General features: G+C 40.3%; 1 protein-coding gene across 7 annotated transcripts in view; it reads left to right on the top strand.

The window, feature by feature from the left end:
* The first annotated feature begins 396 nt into the window (after positions 1–396).
* LDB2 (LIM domain binding 2) overlaps positions 397–19,702 on the top strand; it is a 275,644-nt gene continuing 256,338 nt past the window's right edge. For 2 of the 7 annotated variants that reach the window (XM_054030339.1, XM_054030343.1), the window contains exon 1: positions 403–912. In XM_054030339.1, the coding sequence (XP_053886314.1) occupies positions 781–912 (132 nt within the window). In that variant the 5' untranslated portion in view covers positions 403–780. Of the gene's footprint in view, positions 913–19,702 lie in introns of all 7 variants that reach the window. The other 5 variants (XM_054030345.1, XM_054030341.1, XM_054030340.1 and 2 more) reach the window with 5 other exon arrangements.

The raw sequence follows: 19,702 nt of genomic DNA, 5'->3' as shown, positions 1-19,702 counted from the left end.
CTCTCTCCACAATATTTTTTAGCCTCTGATGAACCAGTGAGCCAAACCCCCTTACAATCCTTTAACTGTTGGTTTGAAATGTAAAAACAAAAAACGTGCAGAAGAGTAATAGGCTGTTGAAACCACTGTAGATAAACACAAACACTTGGAACTGCCAGATCTCTAGTCTCCTAGAAGTGACTCACCGGGCTCCAAATGCATGTTGTTGTTGTGGCCTTTGTTTATGTATTTTGTAGTCATCAAATTTCTGACATTATACAAGAGTGGTCTTCTGAGAGGGTGATTGGCTCAGGCAGCAGTTAAACCACCTATATGCTAACAAGCCTTTGCTACCAGGTTCCTAAGGGGTCCTGGCTGGGAAAAATTAAAACCAAACCTTAGACCTCTGTCAGACTGAGAAGAAAATTATATTTTTGAACTAGTCTACAGTGTGGACAGGAAATGACCCCTTCACAAACTGCTTCTTTAAAAACAAGCTGTGGTGCCTGAAGCTATCCAGTCTCTCTCTGGAGCTTGTGCTCTCTCTCTCTCTCTCTCTCGCTCTCCCCCCCTTCTCTCTCTCTGTCTCCTGCTATAGAAGGGCTTCAACAGCAGTTTCCAGCCAGTGTGTTCTCTCTCTCTCTCTGTGTGTGCGTCTGTCTGTGTGTATGTGTGTGTGTGTGTGTGTGTCTGTGTGTGCCTGCCTGCTGCTACTTTGTACTGTGAAGAACACACAGCCCATGTGCTCTGTATGGATGTTGATGATACTCTGTGTAGCTTGATTCTCTGCAAGCAGGCAAGATGTCCAGCACACCACATGACCCTTTCTATTCTTCTCCTTTTGGCCCATTTTATAGGAGACACTCACCATACATGGTGCAACCAGAGTACCGAATCTATGAAATGAACAAGAGGCTGCAGTCTCGTACAGAGGTAAGTCCCTCAGCCTTGTTTTACTGTGCATGGACTGTGATAGGTTTCAGGCTGAATTCCGTCTGAAGCGTCCCATTAGACAGCACAATATATATAGGAATGAACACCCCAATTGATTTAGTAGTTTAATTGGGTAATCCTCATTATATTTTCATGCAAAGCAACTCTTTGAGTAGATACCAGTTGAGGCTGAAATCTTGAAATTACAGTACTGCACTTCAGGTTTGATGCCATTCTGAGGAAAATTTCTTTTCCTCAGTGTGTTTGCTCAGGATCTGTCCTGTTGGCATTTACAGCTATAATATTGCAAAGTATTCCTTGATCAATTGCACTAAACTAATGCTTCTCCTTTGCAGAGGAGTTGACCTGTATTTGTTTTTCAAAGTCTTAACATTAAATATGAAAGATAGCAGCAAACAGAAGCAGAGTTTTAAAAAACTTATTCCAGAGCTGCACTTAAAGAACACATGTGCGTAAGAAACAGATAGTGAAATAGGTGCATGGTTAGAAAATAGTTGCCTTTAGCAAGACAAACGATCAGTTCATGACTTTATCATGTACTTGTCAGAATACCTAAAAACGTACTGTTTGTAATGCTTTGTGTAGTCTGCTACTGCTTTGTACATCTTGAATTGTACATGGAGATCAGCTCCCTTAAAGAATATGCTAAATGAAAAGAAGTAGTAGAAATACTTTAAATACTTTTTGATTTAAAAATCCTGGGCTGCCACTTGCAATTTAAATATTTAATGAAGCAAGACTTTTGGTCTATTGGAGTGAAAAGTGTGTGGACTGGATCAGGCTGCATTTCTGCCCATGTGTCTGTGCAGCACACATGCTTCCTGCTGCAGTTTTTCCAAAGTAGTTTACTGTGGATGCACTGAAAACACTTTAAGAAGTATAAATCTTGTAGAATGAATAGCCTTCTGTCGAGTGCAAGTGTCTGGTGAATTTGTGTCGAGCCCCAGTGAAGGATTTTGGTGGATTTTAAGATGAATTTATTTGTTGTACTATAATTCTTTAAGGGAACACGAGGTTATCATAAAATAAAACACACATGCCTGAATTGTCAGCTAACCCATAGAGAATTCATGACGTTTAATGTATATGATACAGCTAACAAGATGTGACCTGCTTTCTGATTGGTTAACTGCTAGAGAGTGACTGATTTCCTAACGTTGCTATTTTCTAAACATATTATTGGTCTGTATATGTTAAATATAGTTGATAGTAGCTGAAAATTTAAAGAAGCTCATTGCTTCCATAGTCACGTTAAGTATTCTCAGTTTTGCCTCAGGTCGTTAGCTGCTGGCAGTGACTGATACTTGGGTGTGGAAGGTGTTGTGTTTTGTTTGTTCTTTGCAGCTCTGTGACTTGCATTCCTATACAAATAATGTAACAATTATAGTGTCTTACAACTGAGCAGGAAAGAGAACGTGCTATCAAATGATCACTTTGGGATTATTTTGTAGAAATTATTTCGAAAAGCTGTATATGTGACTGGCAATTCAACCTTTTTGCGTCAATGCTATTTTCAATATTTTAAATATGCCCTTTTTTCTGATTAGACCTAAGTTACAAATTTTCCACTGCCAAAACTTTTTGGAGGACTTGTAGAAAGACTTTCCCCTGTTGCCTTGCTGACGTGAGTTGAGCCAAACGTAGGCTCTAGTGCATTTCATTAAAATTTTGCTCCACATACACTCTGAGGAGGAAGGGGTAATTTACCCCTCTTTGCTGTTACCCTCATGGATTTCAGCGGGCTATAACAAACAGAGTTCAGATAATGAAAAGTGCACCCTTGTGAATTTTTCTTTTCTCAGTGTAAAAATACTTTTGCCTTGTGATTGTTCAATGTTAAAATTCTTCTTTTCTTTTCTTTCTGAGTTCCTGAAGCCTGGACCGTGACATTGCTCCTTGTTGAGACAGATATGATTCTCTAACTATCTTCAGCGCCATCACCCATAATTGTGTTAGAGCAGCTTCCTTAATACAAAATTTAGTTCCTTGGACATTTTGACGTTTACGGTGGCTAGGTGTGGAAAGATTGTGATGAAGCATTCCCAAATTTGTCAAATTGCAGGTGGAGAGTGGAAGTTTCACACTCATTTTCACATTTATAAGCCCATCTGCGATTTGTAGCTGTGGAGTTCTAGAGTTTTATTAGGACCAGCCTCGGATATCTTACATCCTGATCAGTGGAGCCTTGTAGGTTATGGAAGGAATGTGCTTGGGCTTTGAGGGATATGGGCTCACTAAATAAGCATTTTTCCTCAGGCAGTCTTTGGAATAATGTAGGTGATGGCCTCTGATGGTGGCTGCTTGCATACACTCAACCCCACAAGGTAGGTAGCACAAGTAAAGCAGCTTAAGGGGAAAGCCGTTATAAAGAGAATCTCCAAAAGGGAGGAATGGGAGGGAGTGGGGGAGATTTCTGGGACTTCTTTTGGACCTACTTTGGACAAGGCCAATGGAAAGCAAGGATGCCTGAAGGGTGGAACCACACCTCGGAACAAAACTCCACAACCTCACACTTACAGCCTTCGACAAACATTTATCATGGTTGTCTCGTGATGCACAACAATAACTCTCTTAGTAAATCCTTTAGAGTCCAACTACAGCCTTCCTCTACAGCTGAGGAAGGTCCAAGATAGAGGGTCATGGGACAGTCTCTTATATGCTTCCCCTCCCCCATATGCTGCAGAGTCCAGCTTTGCAGTGATCCCCTGTACATTACTGTGAGTATGTTCAGGTTGTCCAAGAAAGAGTGGGGTGGGATCAGTGGATCTGCCACTACTTAGTTCAGCCATTGCTGCATCCTCCTCTCCTTCCCCCTGGGAGGCAGGGCCTACTATCTCCTTAGGGATGCAGATGTGTCCAAGAGTGGGATACAGCTGTTCTGAGGCCTTAGGACAGGCCTTATAAAGCCTTTTGCATCAAGCCTGATTGGTTTGGCATGGGGTGGGGATAAAGAATAACCTCTAATGAAGCATGTGTAGCTGTAGCTCAACATGCTAAGCAAATGAAGCTAAGCAAAATGCAATTTAGACACAGCTTCCAGGTTTCTGTTTTTCTTACGTATGTTTTCTTTAGGGATAAGTGATAGCTATGGGTGAAGAACTGATAACTCTAAACCGCGCTAGGCATAGCACACTCTTCTGCACTTCAAGTCCCCGTCCCACTCCCAGTGCTTTCAGTGCTCCTACAATTGGCTTTTAAATCCTGGGTCTGCCCTAAGCAAAGTCAAGCCCAATCACATGATGGTTTTGTGATATAGAGATAATTGTCCGGTGACTAAAGGTTGTCACTACCAAACTCATTCTTACTTATGTGATTTTTAACTGTGCTAGAGCCCAGGTTGTTAATCAGCCTTCAGCCATACTTCAGGCTCTGTAAAGGTTACGAGGAAAAAGTCAGATCACACAAGTTTGATACGGTGGTTCTTTTCCTTTAAAAATGTAAATTAATACACCAATTCTTAATTCCACTTGGGGAGTCAAATGTCCTTCCAGCATACATGATTTTAATAGTAAAAATAAGTTTTTTTTCTTTAAAATGTTTAAGTAACATTGGCTGACAGAAATAAGGATAAACGCCATTTAATTTTTATCCCAGTTAACTGAAGTTCTTGGTTTATAAAAATGCAGCTATTTTCTTGCTGTGTGTGTGGCCATGGGACTTCTTTCCTGTACATCCATACTCCATTTATCTGAATGTTTTGGATATCTGTATTAGTTTAACATACTTAGAAAATAAATCTGTTGTAGCAATGTAAGAAGTCTTTCGTGTGTAGTGTAAAGTATTGGTAAATTAACTTAGATTTCTCCCTTCTCCATGGAGCTTCCAACATAAAAGAAACAACCTCTCACCTTCTTTGATGCTGCAATTCGTATTTTATTAGAAGTTTTTATCATTGAAAAATATTTTAAAATAAAGAGATAACACAAATGAAAAAGTTTGAAATATCCACTGATACTACAACATGCTGCAGATAGATCACTTATAGCTGCTGACAGTTTAGAGTTCGATCAATTTCTTTATCGTCAATATGCAATGAAATATGTCAACTTTTCCCCTTGTTTCTAGGTTCCCTTGTATTTCTGGAAGTTGTTTGTATTCAAATCATCCAGCAGTCTATATGTTTGTCTCTATCTCAAGTGGTGATATTTTTCATTAACTATTATGTCCCATATGCAACAAATTACTTCTTACCTGGCTCAGAAAACAGTGTTATAGAAGTGACTGGGGAAGTAGTTTAGAATAATATGATTCTTTCTTTAAAATCAAAACAAAGCAATCAAATCATATTACCTTTTATTAATCTGTACAGGAAATTTCACAGAAGTGAAGATTTCACAGTGAAGAATATCAATAAAAGAAAATAAATAGTGATTTAAAATCAGCTGCTTAAACATACTGGAAACTTATTTACACAGATATTAAGCCAAATATTTAAAGCAAAACAAAACAGTCCCCCTACACCCCATACATAAATGGAAGTCTCTCTCTCTCTCTCTCTCTCTCTCTTTTTTTCCCTTCTAGCTTATTTCCTCAGATTACTGTTTTATGAAATCATCTTTTTTTTTCTCCTTTCTGACACATTTTTGAATATATTAATCATAAAATTCTGTGTTGTGACATCACATTTGTTCACATAGCAACTTGATATCACAAACAGATCTCTGGTATTATGTATCTAATAAGTCTCAGTTTGTTTCAGATGAGGTTGTGTTTTGCGGTGGGGAGAACCCCAAAATGCTTTGAGACACTGACTCTTGTTCTTAAGAATTTATGAGAATGTTACCCTCAAATATCCTAATACCCAACAAGGTACTTTAAAAGACCATTCTGAAAGCATGTTTGTCTGAAAGTAAAGGTCACTTTTAAAAGAAGGCCCCACAAGCCCCTTTAGACTGACATGGACTTTGAAAATTAATTCAAGGGTTTTTGTACTGATTGTATTTTTTTTACTGATTTCTTTTTCTCTTTAAAAAAAAACAACAATTCTGTTAAGGCTGTTTTCAATTAAAATTGCTACAAACTAACAATATTTATGAGGCTAGAAAAAAATCAGTTCACTTCCTTTCCATACTGATTCTTAGCTTACAATCAGTGAGGACTTGCTGCTTGTTTGTTTTTCTTGAGCTATAATATAGAACATAAACTATATACTTGACAAACACAGAATGTCTTATTTGATTTTGGTGGGGAAAAAAATCAATATGAATTTTAAGGGAAGCACTCTTCTGTAAACCTCCTCCTTAAATCGCAAAGATCCTTACCAGCTCATGGTTTATAAAGAACATAAAGAATGTTTTGAGCAAAAAAAGCAACACAAATAGTTCAAAACTCAGTCTTCTTCACATCTTCAGATTGGATGTAGACACAATTTACGGTGCAGATCTTATCTGAAAAGCAAAAGCTCTTTTTATTGTGAGGAGAACTGAGATCATATGTGACGGACCCAATCCTGTGCTCATATTTCAGTGGGAGTTTTGCCTGCAGTAGGACTGCTAGATCAGACCTAAAAAATACCCCATTTGGTTTAGATGCATGCGGTGCATTAGCTTCCATTGTGTGTATCACTAAAAATGTCTAAGGGTGGCCTTCTGAAGAAATTAAAACATATTTACTAGACACTTTACTTTGTAGGGTATATTTTTTGTGTTCTTTTGCCAAAAATTGCATGTGTGTCATGCACCAAGCATTCCAACTGTGCTGATTTTTCCCAGCTCAACCCCTATGCTGGGTATGTTTGCACAGAGTACTCCTGTTTGTGTGAAGGCTGAGTTCTCCCTTCTTCAGGACAGATTCTAGCCTGCCTGAAGACAGGGAGTGGTGATCTGGGAAGAGAAGGCCTGCCCAAGGTGGGGCAATCGTGAGTCCCCCACTACCCCCAAAAGAAGACTTTTGTAAATGGCTCCTGCCATCTCGAAGAAGGGCAGAGCCATAGTGCAGGGCCAGGGCCACCAGGACCCCATGTAGTGGGTGCCTCACCCAGTTTCCCTCTTTTCGAGTCAGTCACTGCTCCAGAGGCCTGATTTATTAACAAAAAGGTAATTACAAAGCACTAGTATATGAAACCCCCGTTTAAGCTTTGTCCTTAGGCTTGACTACTCCTAGGATTTTTTTCACTCTAGCTAAGCCTTCACTATGAGTTTGGTTGCTCCTAGGGTTTCTTCCCTCAGAACTTGTCTGCCTTGTGCCAGAGCACTGTTCCCCCCACCTGACCACCATTATATTCAGGTTGCTGTCTAATGAGCCACACCTGGATAAGCCTGCTACAATGTGTGAGTAAAAATCAAGAAAATGTATTTGGCCTGTACGTAAGGGTGTAACTTTCAGCTCAGGTAGATGACTGCTAGCTTTCATTGAGCTAACATGCTAAGAATAGAAGTGTAGAATCATAGAATATCAGGGTTTGAAGAGACCTCAGGAGGTCATAGTCCAACCCCCTGCTCAAAGCAGGACCAGTCCCCAACTAAATCATCCCAGCCAGGGCTTTGTCAAGCCTGACCTTAAAAACCTTTAAGGATGGAGATTCCACCACCTCCCTAGGTAACCCATTCCAGTGCTTCACCACCCTCCTAGTAAAAAAGTTTTTCCTAATATCCAACCTAAACCTCCCCCACTGCAACTTGAGACCATTACTCCTTGTTCTGTCATCTGCTACCACTGAGAACAGTCTAGATCTATCCTCTTTGGAACCTCTTTCAGGTAGTTGAAAGCAGTTCTCAAATCCCCCCTCATTCTTCTCTTCTGCAAACTAAACAATCCCAGTTCCCTCAGCCTCTCCTCATAAGTCATGTGCTCCAGCCCCCTAATAATTTTTGTTGTCCTCTGCTGGACTCTTTCCAATTTTTCCATATCCTTTGTATAGTATGGGGCCCAAATCTGGACACAGTACTCCAGATGAGGCTTCACCAATGCCGAATAGAGGGGAATGATCACGTCCCTCGATCTGCTGGCAATGCCCCTACTTATATGCCCAAAATGCCGTTCGCCTTCTTGGCAACAAGGGCACACTGTTGACTTATATCCAGCTTTTTGTTCACTGTAAACCCTAGGGCCTCTTCTGCAGAACTGCTGCCTAGCCATTCGGTCCCTAGTCTGTAGCAGTGCATGGGATTCTTTCGTCCTAAGTGCAGGACTCTGCACTTTTCCTTGTTGAACCTCATCAGATTTCTTTTGGCCCAATCCTCTAATTTGTCTAGATCCGTCTGTATCCTATCCCTACCCTCCAGCATATCTACCACTCCTCCCAGTTTAATGTCATCTGCAAACTTGCGGAGGGTGCAGTCCACGCCATCCTCCAGATCATTAATGAAGATATTGAACAAAACTGGCCCCAGGACTGACCCTTGAGGCACTCCACGTGTAGCTACGGTGGAATGGGCATAGGGTCAGGCTTAGCAGTACAATCCTGTCTGGGAGCCTTGGTATGTACTCACGCGAGCTAGGACCTCCCACAGCCTATAAAACCACAGCTACACTTCTATCTTTTGTGTGCTAGCTTGATCAAAGATAGAGCGCATATGTCTACCTGAGCTGGAAATGACCCCTCCAGCTTCAGTGTAGACTTAGCCTTTGCCTAACAGTCTTATATATAAGACTGAAATAAAAAAGGACTGAGGATCAGGTAGGATTACTAATTCGAATCTGTCTGAACCTTTTTTTAAGGAAAAAAAATGTAATCTCTTGTTACAGTTTTGAGATCCAACCACACACACATGAGATACAGTATCTGTCCTGATCCCATCAGTTACAGAAATACTAGCTGCAGACTACAGCATCCTTCCCACTACAAAAGGAACTACATTGGTTAGTAAATTATGACCTTACCCATTGTACCTAGGGGAGAAAGAGAATATGAGTGAATATCATGTGTATGCAACTGGGTATATTTGGAATTCTTTACTTAGGACAGACCCAAGACTGAAATTCTATTTGTAGGTCCCATTTATTATTTGTTTTTTTGAAAAATGCAAGAAGCGGTTGCAATACTTGGAGCTGCAATGCTGCATCACATAAATGATGGATTCCTGTTTGGTTAAAACTTCAGTCTTCAGTTAGACATTTTTAGCTTTCAAACACTTGTTTTTCTAACTACATTTCTAATAAAGTTATTTTCTACAGTAATAAAAAAATTCTCTGCCAAAACTCTGGGTTAAGACAGAGTTACAGTTGTAATTTTACTGTATGTATGTTTACCATATTCATTGTACATTATGGGATGCTTGTAACAGGTGTTACGGTTCACACATTAGCATATTTCACCTTTTTATCAGCGAAAGAGCTTCTACTCTTGTTCTTCTTAACAAGAGTTCCATATATTCTGATTGCAAATGAACATTTGAAATGTTTACTTAACTATGGTATATAAAATTCAATATGTGCACATGTGCCTGCGCGCACCCACACACCCATATATATGGGAAAAAAGTCTTAAAAAACATAAAAGCAAAAGAGGGCAACCTTTTATCCCTTGCCAAAATTCAGGTTACATCACTTCTTACTTTATTCCTTAAGAAGCTAGGGAACAACACCAAATTTCCACATCCGATTTCTTTGTTGTGATATGGAACCTTTCAGATTATCTGAGACTGGACAGAACAGATATGTGAGCTTGATTTTTCCATTGCCTTGCAACATATATGCTATTTTACAGCTGAGCAAAGTGAGTGTGAAATGCTACCTAATCAGAATGGTAGCATTCTACACTCAGGCTATGTCTACACTACCGCGGTTAAGTCAACCTACGCTACGCAACTCCAGCTACGTGAATAAGGTAGCTGGAGTCAACGTACCTTAGGTCGAGTTACCACGGGGTCGACCGGAGAAACTCTCCCATTGACTTACCTTACTCATCTCGTCGGGGGTATTGACTGGAGAGCGATCTGCTGTTGATTTGCCGGGTCTTCACTAGACCCACTAAATCGACCACCGGTGGATCAATCTCAGAGCGTCAATCCTGGCTGTAGTGTAGACATAGCCTCAGTTTGTGCAAGTGTAAAATACTACACAGGATTGTAAGGCAAAAGAAAATCTGGTCCACTGCATCTTACTTGTCCAGTTCCACATAATCTGAATGGCATGTGCATTTTAGACCAGTGTCACTCAGTCTTCCATAGTACTTATATAAGGCTTCAATATCAGAAGTGGTTTTATAATATTCCAGCTAGCATCACAATAATATTGTGACTGAGATCACTAGTAAGTAAAAGCACTGGAATAAAGTAATTTACTTTTGTAATGGATGTGTTCATATGTGAATTCTGCTTGTCAGATGGTTCAGAATTGTCACGGACCCACTTCCCTCTTCATAAAGAAAACACTTTTAATCCTCCATCCTTCCTCAGTCGCTATTCCTCACCACCAAACCAAAGAGGCTCGCACAGGGATATGCAGCCCTATACCTGCATTTGTCACCCTACCTGCTTACTTCACTGAATGAAGGTAATAAATAGCCCTGTCAATTGTCCCTAGTCTGCATCACAAAAGTATCAGTTAACCCTTAGGGTAATTAGCTAATAATGTTGTTGACGTGATTTGAAGTATCATTTTTAGCAATTAGGAGTTCAGATATGATGCACTGCAATTATTATATAGTGCATCTATCTGTTTTACATAGCAATAATTACCATGTAGGTAATGCTTTGTGGGATACTTGGCATTATGCACTGAATGGAATCCTGCATGTAATCATGAACAGCGTGCCAACAAGCTATGGTAATAACCCTTTGATTGCCATGCCTTATGCACATCCGTGATTATTATTACAAAGGATAGGCCCATTATGAAGAATGTGCTGGCATAAGTTGCAGGCAGAACTAATACAGTAGATAACAGCTCAGTATTAGAGTGTAACAAATACTGCAGTAAAAATGTTCATGATTATTCACTTGAATTTAAAAATGAATCCATGCCCTTTATGAGTTTGCTTTCTGTTAACATTGAACAGTTGAGTTTCACTCTCATGAATACTTGGAGAAAGTAAATTTTAATCTATCCTTCTCAAATATTCAGCCAGGAAGTTACCTGTTTGATATGAAATAGGATGCTACTTGACCCATCAAGGGGACAATTTCCAAAAAACCCTTGCAGAGCCCAGGCACAGAGCAATTAAACAAGCCAGGCAAGGATCTTCCTGCCACCTCCATAACTAGATCTGTGCATACATATGAAGCTATTTAGTGTCAATGACTGGTGATGGTGGAAAATTAGAGACTAGTGAATGCCATGTACCTGTGTATTTTATGTGGGATGGGACACTGCTTGACATGCAATTACTTCATATGGCTGTAACAAGAAAAAGTTAGACTGAAGCATTTCAAAGCTCCAGTGGCTTTTTAAGCCTTCATCATAATTATAAGCGTTATGGTCATCCAGCCAGGGAACAGAAACCGTACATGTGGCTTGTATGATCAATCACAAGTTGAATTTTGAATATAGACTATTGTGTACTTACAGCAAACTGGTGATAAATCCAGTGAGTTAAAAAGAAAAAAAACTAGCAAAAATTAGTCTAAAATGTGAATAATTAATACATTCCAGGAAGTTGTCTGTTCACAGAATTGCTGTGAGCAGAAAGAGGTTCAATTCATCAAGTCTGTTTTTTGCTATAACTAGCTCAGCTCTTTTCAATACCTCTTAGCACACTGACTGGGTTAATAATGTAAAGTAAAATGATTGGTCAAGAAGCCAGCATACTAAGCATATTGCTTGTGAGACAGCTAAGATATTTAACACCCACAAAAACAGCCAGCCTGAAACAACCAGGCTGGACTTTGATGGACTGACTTTCACCCAAAGGACTGCAGAATGTGCACTTCTAAATATGCAGCACAGCACAGACATCCTAGTACTGAGCTGTGTTAGCACTGGTATGTAACCTAAAGCCACAACCTGCGTGTCTAGACTGTCAAGAGTCCTACCAGTTGAGCCACCATGACACCTTGTGGCTTATTAAGTAAAATACGTATTTTTTTGAAAATAACAGCTAAAACTTAGAGCTTATTTTGGATATTGACAAATACCATGGGATACAATTGTCTATTGGTTTAAATACGTTTACTGGTTTAGTGTATTATGCTGGAGTAGCTAAATTAAACAGTGATGATTTGGTTTTAACTGTGCTAAAGTCCCTAGAATGAATTTGTCAAAGTATTGTAATGTACTTTATAAGTGTCACAGCATACATGCCATTTCACTAAACTTGACCCTTTGATCTTATATTCATACTCCTGGTATCACCTCATCATTCAGATTAAATACTGAAACGTTGTGTAGCTGCAGAGCAGGACCAACTAATTTTGTAACTAAGATTTAGGCTAACCCCAAAAACCCCTAAAAATGAGGAGAATATTTGTTGGCTGTGGAAAATGGCTACAAACTAGCAGAGTTAAATGAAAGTGACTAAAATGTGCTAAGCAATAGACAATAGACACAAAACCCCTTTACACCAAAATCGGGGTAGAAAATTGATCATGGTCTTGGATTGTGGATAATTCATTACCTATTATTCTTAATGTGAATTTTCTCGTAATTTTTTTTCTGAAAAATTCTTTCTGGAACTGAAATTAGGTAGGTGATCAATGATGTACCATGCTGAGATACTCAGACGGAGCTTAATGTCCGTAATGAATCAGGATCTTACAGTATAAGATGCCATCCTCCATCACCTACTTATTAAATTTGCAAACAAGTGGGTGAGACCGCAGCATATCATGCTGAGAAATATTGTCTCATGGTTTTCTTGTCCCTCTATCTGTCCTTGTATCCATCTGTTGTCTCTTGTCTTATACTTAGGTATGTTCTCAAAGCAAATGCTGTGCATAGGCTAAACTACCCAAGCTAGATTGACTTCAGCTAGCACAGGTAACAACAGCAGTGAAGACAGGGCAGCGTGGGCTTCAGAACTGATAAGAACATAATAACAGCCATACTGGATCAGACCAACGGTCCATCTAGCCCAGTATCCTGTCTTCCAACAATGGCCAATGCCAGGTGCTCCAGAGGGAGTGAACCGAACAGGGAATCATCAAGTGATCCATCTCCTGTCACCCATTCCCAGCTTCTGGCAAACAGAGGTTAGGGACACCATCCCTGCCCATCTTGGCTAATAGCATTGATGGACCTATCCTCAATGATAGTACAAACCTGGCACAGACCCTGGGTACATATTCTGCTTGCTAACCCTCACTGAAGCCCGTGCTGTGGTGTCTTCACTACTGTTGTTACCTGCACTCGTTGGATTCAAGCCTGTGCGCAAACGAGCCCATGCACAGCATTTATTGTGTAGACACACTCTTAGATCATAAAAAGTGTTTGGGGGCAGGGACTGACTCTTTGCCCTGTACAGTGCCTAGCATGATGGGGTCCTGATCCATGTCTGGGGTTCTGAGGCACAAAGAAGTAATACAAATAATGAATAATAATAGGATCATAGACAATACTAGAAGGTAGGATTTTATATGCTGGTTTAAATCAGATTCTAAGTATTTCACTTTGGTTTTAATCCCACAAATCAAAAAGATTTAATTTATATTTTATATGTTTGTCCATCAGAAATTTGACTTTGATTAGAAAATACCACAAATTATTATTTGTTAATAGTATCAAATCATTGTAATCTTCCAAGAAAATTACAATGATTTGATGCCATTAACACCTGTTGTTCTAATACATACTGGCCATATTTTTGCTTTCCATTACACCCAGGTTATTCTAGTGGCTTTGCTATGATTGCACAAATATAGAAAAGGACAGCATTTATCCAACTATATTGTAATCTGATGTCTGTTGTTAAATGCACCATGATTTTCATAGAATATCAGGGTTGGAAGGGACCTTAGGAGGTCATCTAGTCCAACCCACTTCTCAAAGGGGGACCAATCCCCAGACAGATTTTTGCCCCAGATCCCTAAATGGCCTTCTTGAGGATTGAACCCACAACCCTGTGTTTAGCAGACTAATGCTCAAATCACTGAGCTATCCCTCCCCCTGTGAGTCTAAAGTAGTCTCATGCCAGTTAAAGGGATTCCTTCCAAGTCTCTGTTCTTATAGTAGCAGAAAGTTTAACCTTCAACCATAGGTGCTGGAACTAAGGGTGCTACCTCCTGGCTTGAAGTGGTTTCCATCATTTACAGAGTTTACAGTTTGGTTCAATGGCTTTCAGCACCCGCACCATACAAATTGTTCCAGCACCCCTGCCTTCGGCTCCATATGAAAAGGATTTTCTTTTTGACAATATCTAGTGTTGTGGTCTGTGTTTTATATCACTAGGGTGTTGGGAGGAAACGCAGTAAACTCTTGCAACATGCATAAATACAGAGGTAGAGATCAGTGCTGGAGATCCTCCTGGACCTAGGGGACAGAGGAGACACATTGCTTTTTAACCTCTGCATTCAACTGATCTAATTAACCACTGTGTGCCCAGTATAAACATTTTAAAAACCCTATTGGCTTATCAAACACAACTCTCAGTATCAAGCAGATGTGTGTTCGGTTTTGCTTTTTAATAGACATCTGTATTTATAGACAAATGAATAGAATAGGTCTAAATATTTTAGTCTTGAGCAAAGGTGCTATTTTAAATGTCATTTTGAACATAAATTGGGCTACCTTAAGCAAAACATAAATCATCTCTGGTGTGTTACACATGCAAAAATAGTAGCAATATTATGGTGATACTTTTCTGAGTGCAGGTACAGTAGCTGTATCTTAGCTGTTGCCACATTATACACTAAATGTTACAGAAGCTGCTATAAGTTGCAAAGAACCATTTCCCTCTGGGGCAGAAGTGACAGAGGGTTATACATTGGTCAAGAAGGTAAGGGAGCATAGAGGTTTAAAACTACTCAAATGATCTCTGCTCCATTTCATTATGCTACATCCTCCTGCAATACAAATAAGATGGAATGAATTTCAATAAAGAACAGGAGCAGTTCACTGTAGTGCTGATTGGCTAGGCCCATTACAGCTAAGGAGCTGTGGCTCTATTCCTAATAATAAATTAGAATATGAATATTAACACACATTCTTGAATATCTGTGTGGCAGGGATGAAGAGATGTTTTCTACATCGATTCCCTTCTAGTGGTGGAAAAATTTGGCAGCTATGATTATTACAACCTAGAGTTCCTCCACCTTTGCCTAGAGCGGCATCTAAGAATGTTTTTTGTTTGTTTGTTTGTTTGTTTTTTTAAAGGATAGTGGAGGGAGATCTGATAACTAGTACCACTTCCATATCTGAGGTAGGTAGAAGGTAGATGCCTTTTACAAACAATTTTTATGTTTGGAGAAAAAAATGCCTTCACTAAACTTACTGAAACATCGAGGGTGGCCTATTACAAATACAATTAAGTGTGTGTGCATGTGTACACACACACACACACACACACACACACACACACACACACACACACACACACACACACACACACACACACAAAACCTATATATTCAGGGTACTTATCAGGAAGTGTATGAAAATACTAGGTCCATGAGAACTTGGATAAACCTACCTGTTGTGCACACTTTCCTTAATAAAATAACTTCTATTAGCTTGCAAACCCAGAGCAAGATTCTGAGAGGCAACAGAAAAATATAAATTGAGAAAGCTCAGTTCAATATTCTCCATTTCTTTACTGAGAAACTGAAGCCAGAGGTACACATGAAAAGAAATAACATAGTGTCTGGTAATTCAGCAGCTTTTCTATCATTTTTAACTTGCTTTTTACCACAAACCTAGTGGCAATATGTGCTGGAACTAGGGGTGCTGGGCATGCTGCTGCATCCCCTGGCTTGAAGTGGTTTCCATTCTAGACCGGGTTTACAGTTTAGTTCAATGGCTGTCAGCACCCCCACTATACAAATTGTTCCAACACCCCTGCTAGTGGCCTGAATTTCAGTGAGAGCCTGATGTCTGTACTGCCTCTGCGGAGCAAATCCTGGTTCCACTGAACATTTTGCCACTCACATCAATGGGACCAGGATTTGGCTCTGTCTGTGGAACTTGCATTGAAGCCCCTGGGAAACTGTGGTAGAGTAGCTGCAGCATTGGGCTCTATGTTTGTTCAGGAAAAAAAGAAAAGAAACCCCCCCCCCACCTATCTGGGCCTCAATTTTCAAAAGGGGTATATTCAGCCTTTCTGAAAAGCAGGCCTGTGACGGGGCCCCACACTAGCCCCAGCGGCATCAGACCAGTAGCTCTGACAGAGGAAGTCCTGCCCTCTTTGTACTGGGCATGCTCCAAGTGCTCTGGGAGTATAAAAGGAGGGAATTCAGCTCAGTGTGGGCTGGTGGCCGCAGAGGAAGGTCCTAACTGGGAAGCGCCTGTGGAGGACCAGCCAACACTCTGGAAGCTGCTGAGAATGGAGGCTTCTACAGGCCGGCACAAACCCCTACTGCAGGAGGAACCAGGGGAGGCAACGGACCTGGAGACCCGCAGAGAACCTTGGGATTCGTGGGAGACCCCAACTTCCAAGCCAGTAGGAAGTGACCTGGGGTGGGAGGGGTGACAGACTGGTACCCTGCCCCAGCATGTTTCGGTAGGACCCCCCCACACCCTGCTGAGCCAGTAGTAAGGTCCTACTGCCCTGCAACGAGGGCTACTTCTATGAAGTCTGGCCACTAGGCTGTGCTGCCCTGTAATGAAGCAATGGGCAACAAAAATGATTAGGGGGCTGGAGCACATGACTTATGAGGAGAGGCTGAGAGAACTGGGATTGTTTAGTCTGCAGAAGAGAAGAATGAGGGGGGATTTGATAGCTGCTTTCAACTACCTGAAAGGGGGTTCCAAAGAGGATGGATCTAGACTGTTCTCAGTGGTCGCAGATGACAGAACAAGGAGTAATGGTCTCAAGTTGCAGTGGGGGAGGTTTAGGTTGGATATTAGGAAAAAAAATTTCACTAGGAGGGTGGTGAAGCATTGGAATGGGTTACCTAGGGAGGTGGTGGAATCTCCTTCCTTACAGGTTTTTAAGGTCAGGCTTGACAAAGCACTGGCTGGGATGATTGAGTTGGGATTAGGTCCTGCTTTGAGCAGGGGGTTGGACTAGATGACCTCCTGAGGTCCTTTCCAACCCTGATAGTCTGTGTTTCTATGAAGGGTGTAAACCCTCACACAGCCCATTAAAGTGTCTCAAATTGGGCACCAAAAGTTGAGGCACCTGAAGTCGTAAATTACAATGTTGTCCTTAGTCTGACAGCTGTGCAAAATTACATGTACCAGGTTTTATAGGTACATGAATTTTCCACATACAGTTTCACACACATCACAAATATAGAAAGCTTGGTTAACAACAGCCAGCCTCACTATCAGAGAATATTGGATAGCAAAGCATACCACGTAAGGGGGATGAAGTTTCACTAACTCACAAGCTTAACCAGATAGAGAAATGTATGGCACATAAATTATTTAGCAAAATGCTGCTTGGTCTTCGACAAGAAATAGGATGAAGTAACTCATCCACCCAGCTTCGTCCATGCAATTAATCAAATGGGACATTGAAGGCTACATTGTTAGCTATGTTCATAGATTACAATTTTTTCAAGATTCACTCTTAGATTTATTCTCAGTTTGCATCAGAAATTAGACACTTGTAGTTAATATTTTTCAACATTTTTCAGACAGCAGCTAGCCTCTGGTACTTGGCTGTGAGGGAAAAGGAGAGGATTAAATGAAATTCATAGCCTTTTACTGTGTGTTCAGGCTGAGACTGTCAGCATGTGTGGTTTGTGGCTGGTGAATTGGCAAGCTTACAGCCTCCATACGATGTCAAGTGTGCATGTCGTGGATTTGTGCAAGCTAAACATCAGCTTTAAAAAAAACAACCCCCAGCTTGCTCTTATTTAGGAGGCTATGTACTCCGTCTAAAAAGGGAGAGGAAAATAATCAAGCTGATGGTTACTGTTACAGACTGGTATTGCTTGTAAGCAGGGCCTCAACTGCTGGGTTCAGCAGCTATCTCATAGTTGTGTTTACTGAAAAGTGTTTTACTTGTTAGCTATAATAAACAACAACACATTGGCTCAATGAGAGAAAATGGCTTCATTGGGTTTTGTGGTGCATTTGTGCAACTAGCAAATGCAATGGATGAAATTCCAGCCACACTGAATCAATGACGAATCAAGATCTCACCCCATTTATTTATCTTAAAACATGGATTCTGTTAGTTCAATAATTGTACACCTTTGTAGCTCCAGTAGTGGAGCATTAGGAAAATAAGAATGAAATAAATTCCTCTAGAAAATTACAATGAACACTGATGTCTTTTTATTGTACCCTTCTCACACACAAACCACCTTGATGCATGTAATACCCCTGGATGCTTCTCAGGCTACAAAATAAATGTCCAAAAATCTAATCCTAATGGTACTCTGATATTTCAACTTTGTGAATTTTCTTACAACTCCATTTGAAATTTCCAAACAATTGATCCTTTTTGGCATAAAATTCATCCCTGATCTTTTAAAAAATAGTCTTCATCAACACCAATTCTCTCATTAACAAAACCTGTAGGGACTAAAATAACTGGGACTTTTATTTATGGGTTGCATGTGAATATTGAAAATGAATATTCCTTCTTGCCTGCTGTGCTCTGAATATGATTCCATTAAAAAATCCTGCTCAGATCTTCCACAATATAAACTACTGTTTAGTAACCTAATTTGGGCTAGCAATTCTGCGGGAGACAGTCATAATTTTAAGGAAGTCACAGGAAAATGGAGGACTCTGTCTTTTGGACATCAATCTCCATTACCTCTCAGCTCATGAGATATGACCAGATAATTCCCAAAGATTGTAAAGGTTTCAGAGTAGCAGCTGTGTTAGTCTGTATCCGCAAAAAGAACAGGAGTACTTGTGGCACCTTAGAGACTAACAAATTCGGATATGCAGCCGAAGAAGTGGGCTGTAGTCCACTAAAGCTTATGCTCTAATAAAGATTGTAAACTCTCACTTTCCCTTATGGTGTCTTGTAGCTCACTGTTGCATTTTTTCAGCTGTTTACACACTGTACCTCTAAGAAGAAACCCTGTTTTCAGTATCCATTCTTAAATGAATCAGTGGTGTCTGAGAATCCTCTCCATTGTTCTTTGCAAAAGGAAACTTTTCCAGTCACCTTCAGCAATCCCATAATATTCTTCATGTGGGCAAACTTTTTGCAAAAGGAAACACTGTTACTGGACTTTTTCTTAGTTAAAGGAAAGATCTTAACTGTGGTGCAGTAAGTGTTGCTTAGTTCAATTAATTGAACTATATAACTCTGCTCCACAGCATGGAACTTTCTAGAACACCCCAAAAAGACATGATTAATATGTTTGGGGCTAAACTTTGCTTTTTGCAGGCAACGTCCCTTAGGAACATGGGACTGGAAGAGTCCTCCTGGGTGATCAAGTCCAGTCCCTGCTATCTCAGGACACCCTGTCATATAATCCCATTAGTAAATTGATCAAACTCCACCTTAAAACTAATTAGGTTCTTTGCCCCCACTACTCCTATTAGAAGACTGTTCCAGAGCTTCATTCATCTGATGGATGGAAACCTTTTAATTTCCAGCCTAAGTTTGCTACAGCCTGAAATGTTCTGCTTGAACACAGAATTCATTCTTTCTGGAAAAGGATGGTGCAGAGCATAGCTAAATGTTGTATTAATCAAGAACTTGTGGAGACCCTTTAATCTGGGCGAAAGAAGACCCTATATCAATTCACAGCTGTAGGGGCCTACTGCTGACCTCTCCCTGAGCATGTATAATAAAACACGACTGCATATGTGCAGACATCTTAAT

This window comes from Malaclemys terrapin, chromosome 5 (genome assembly GCF_027887155.1).
Source record: "Malaclemys terrapin pileata isolate rMalTer1 chromosome 5, rMalTer1.hap1, whole genome shotgun sequence".
Classification (NCBI taxonomy): domain Eukaryota; kingdom Metazoa; phylum Chordata; order Testudines; family Emydidae; genus Malaclemys; species Malaclemys terrapin.
Note: the sequence above shows the minus strand (reverse complement) of the source record. Positions and strands in the feature narration are given on the sequence as shown.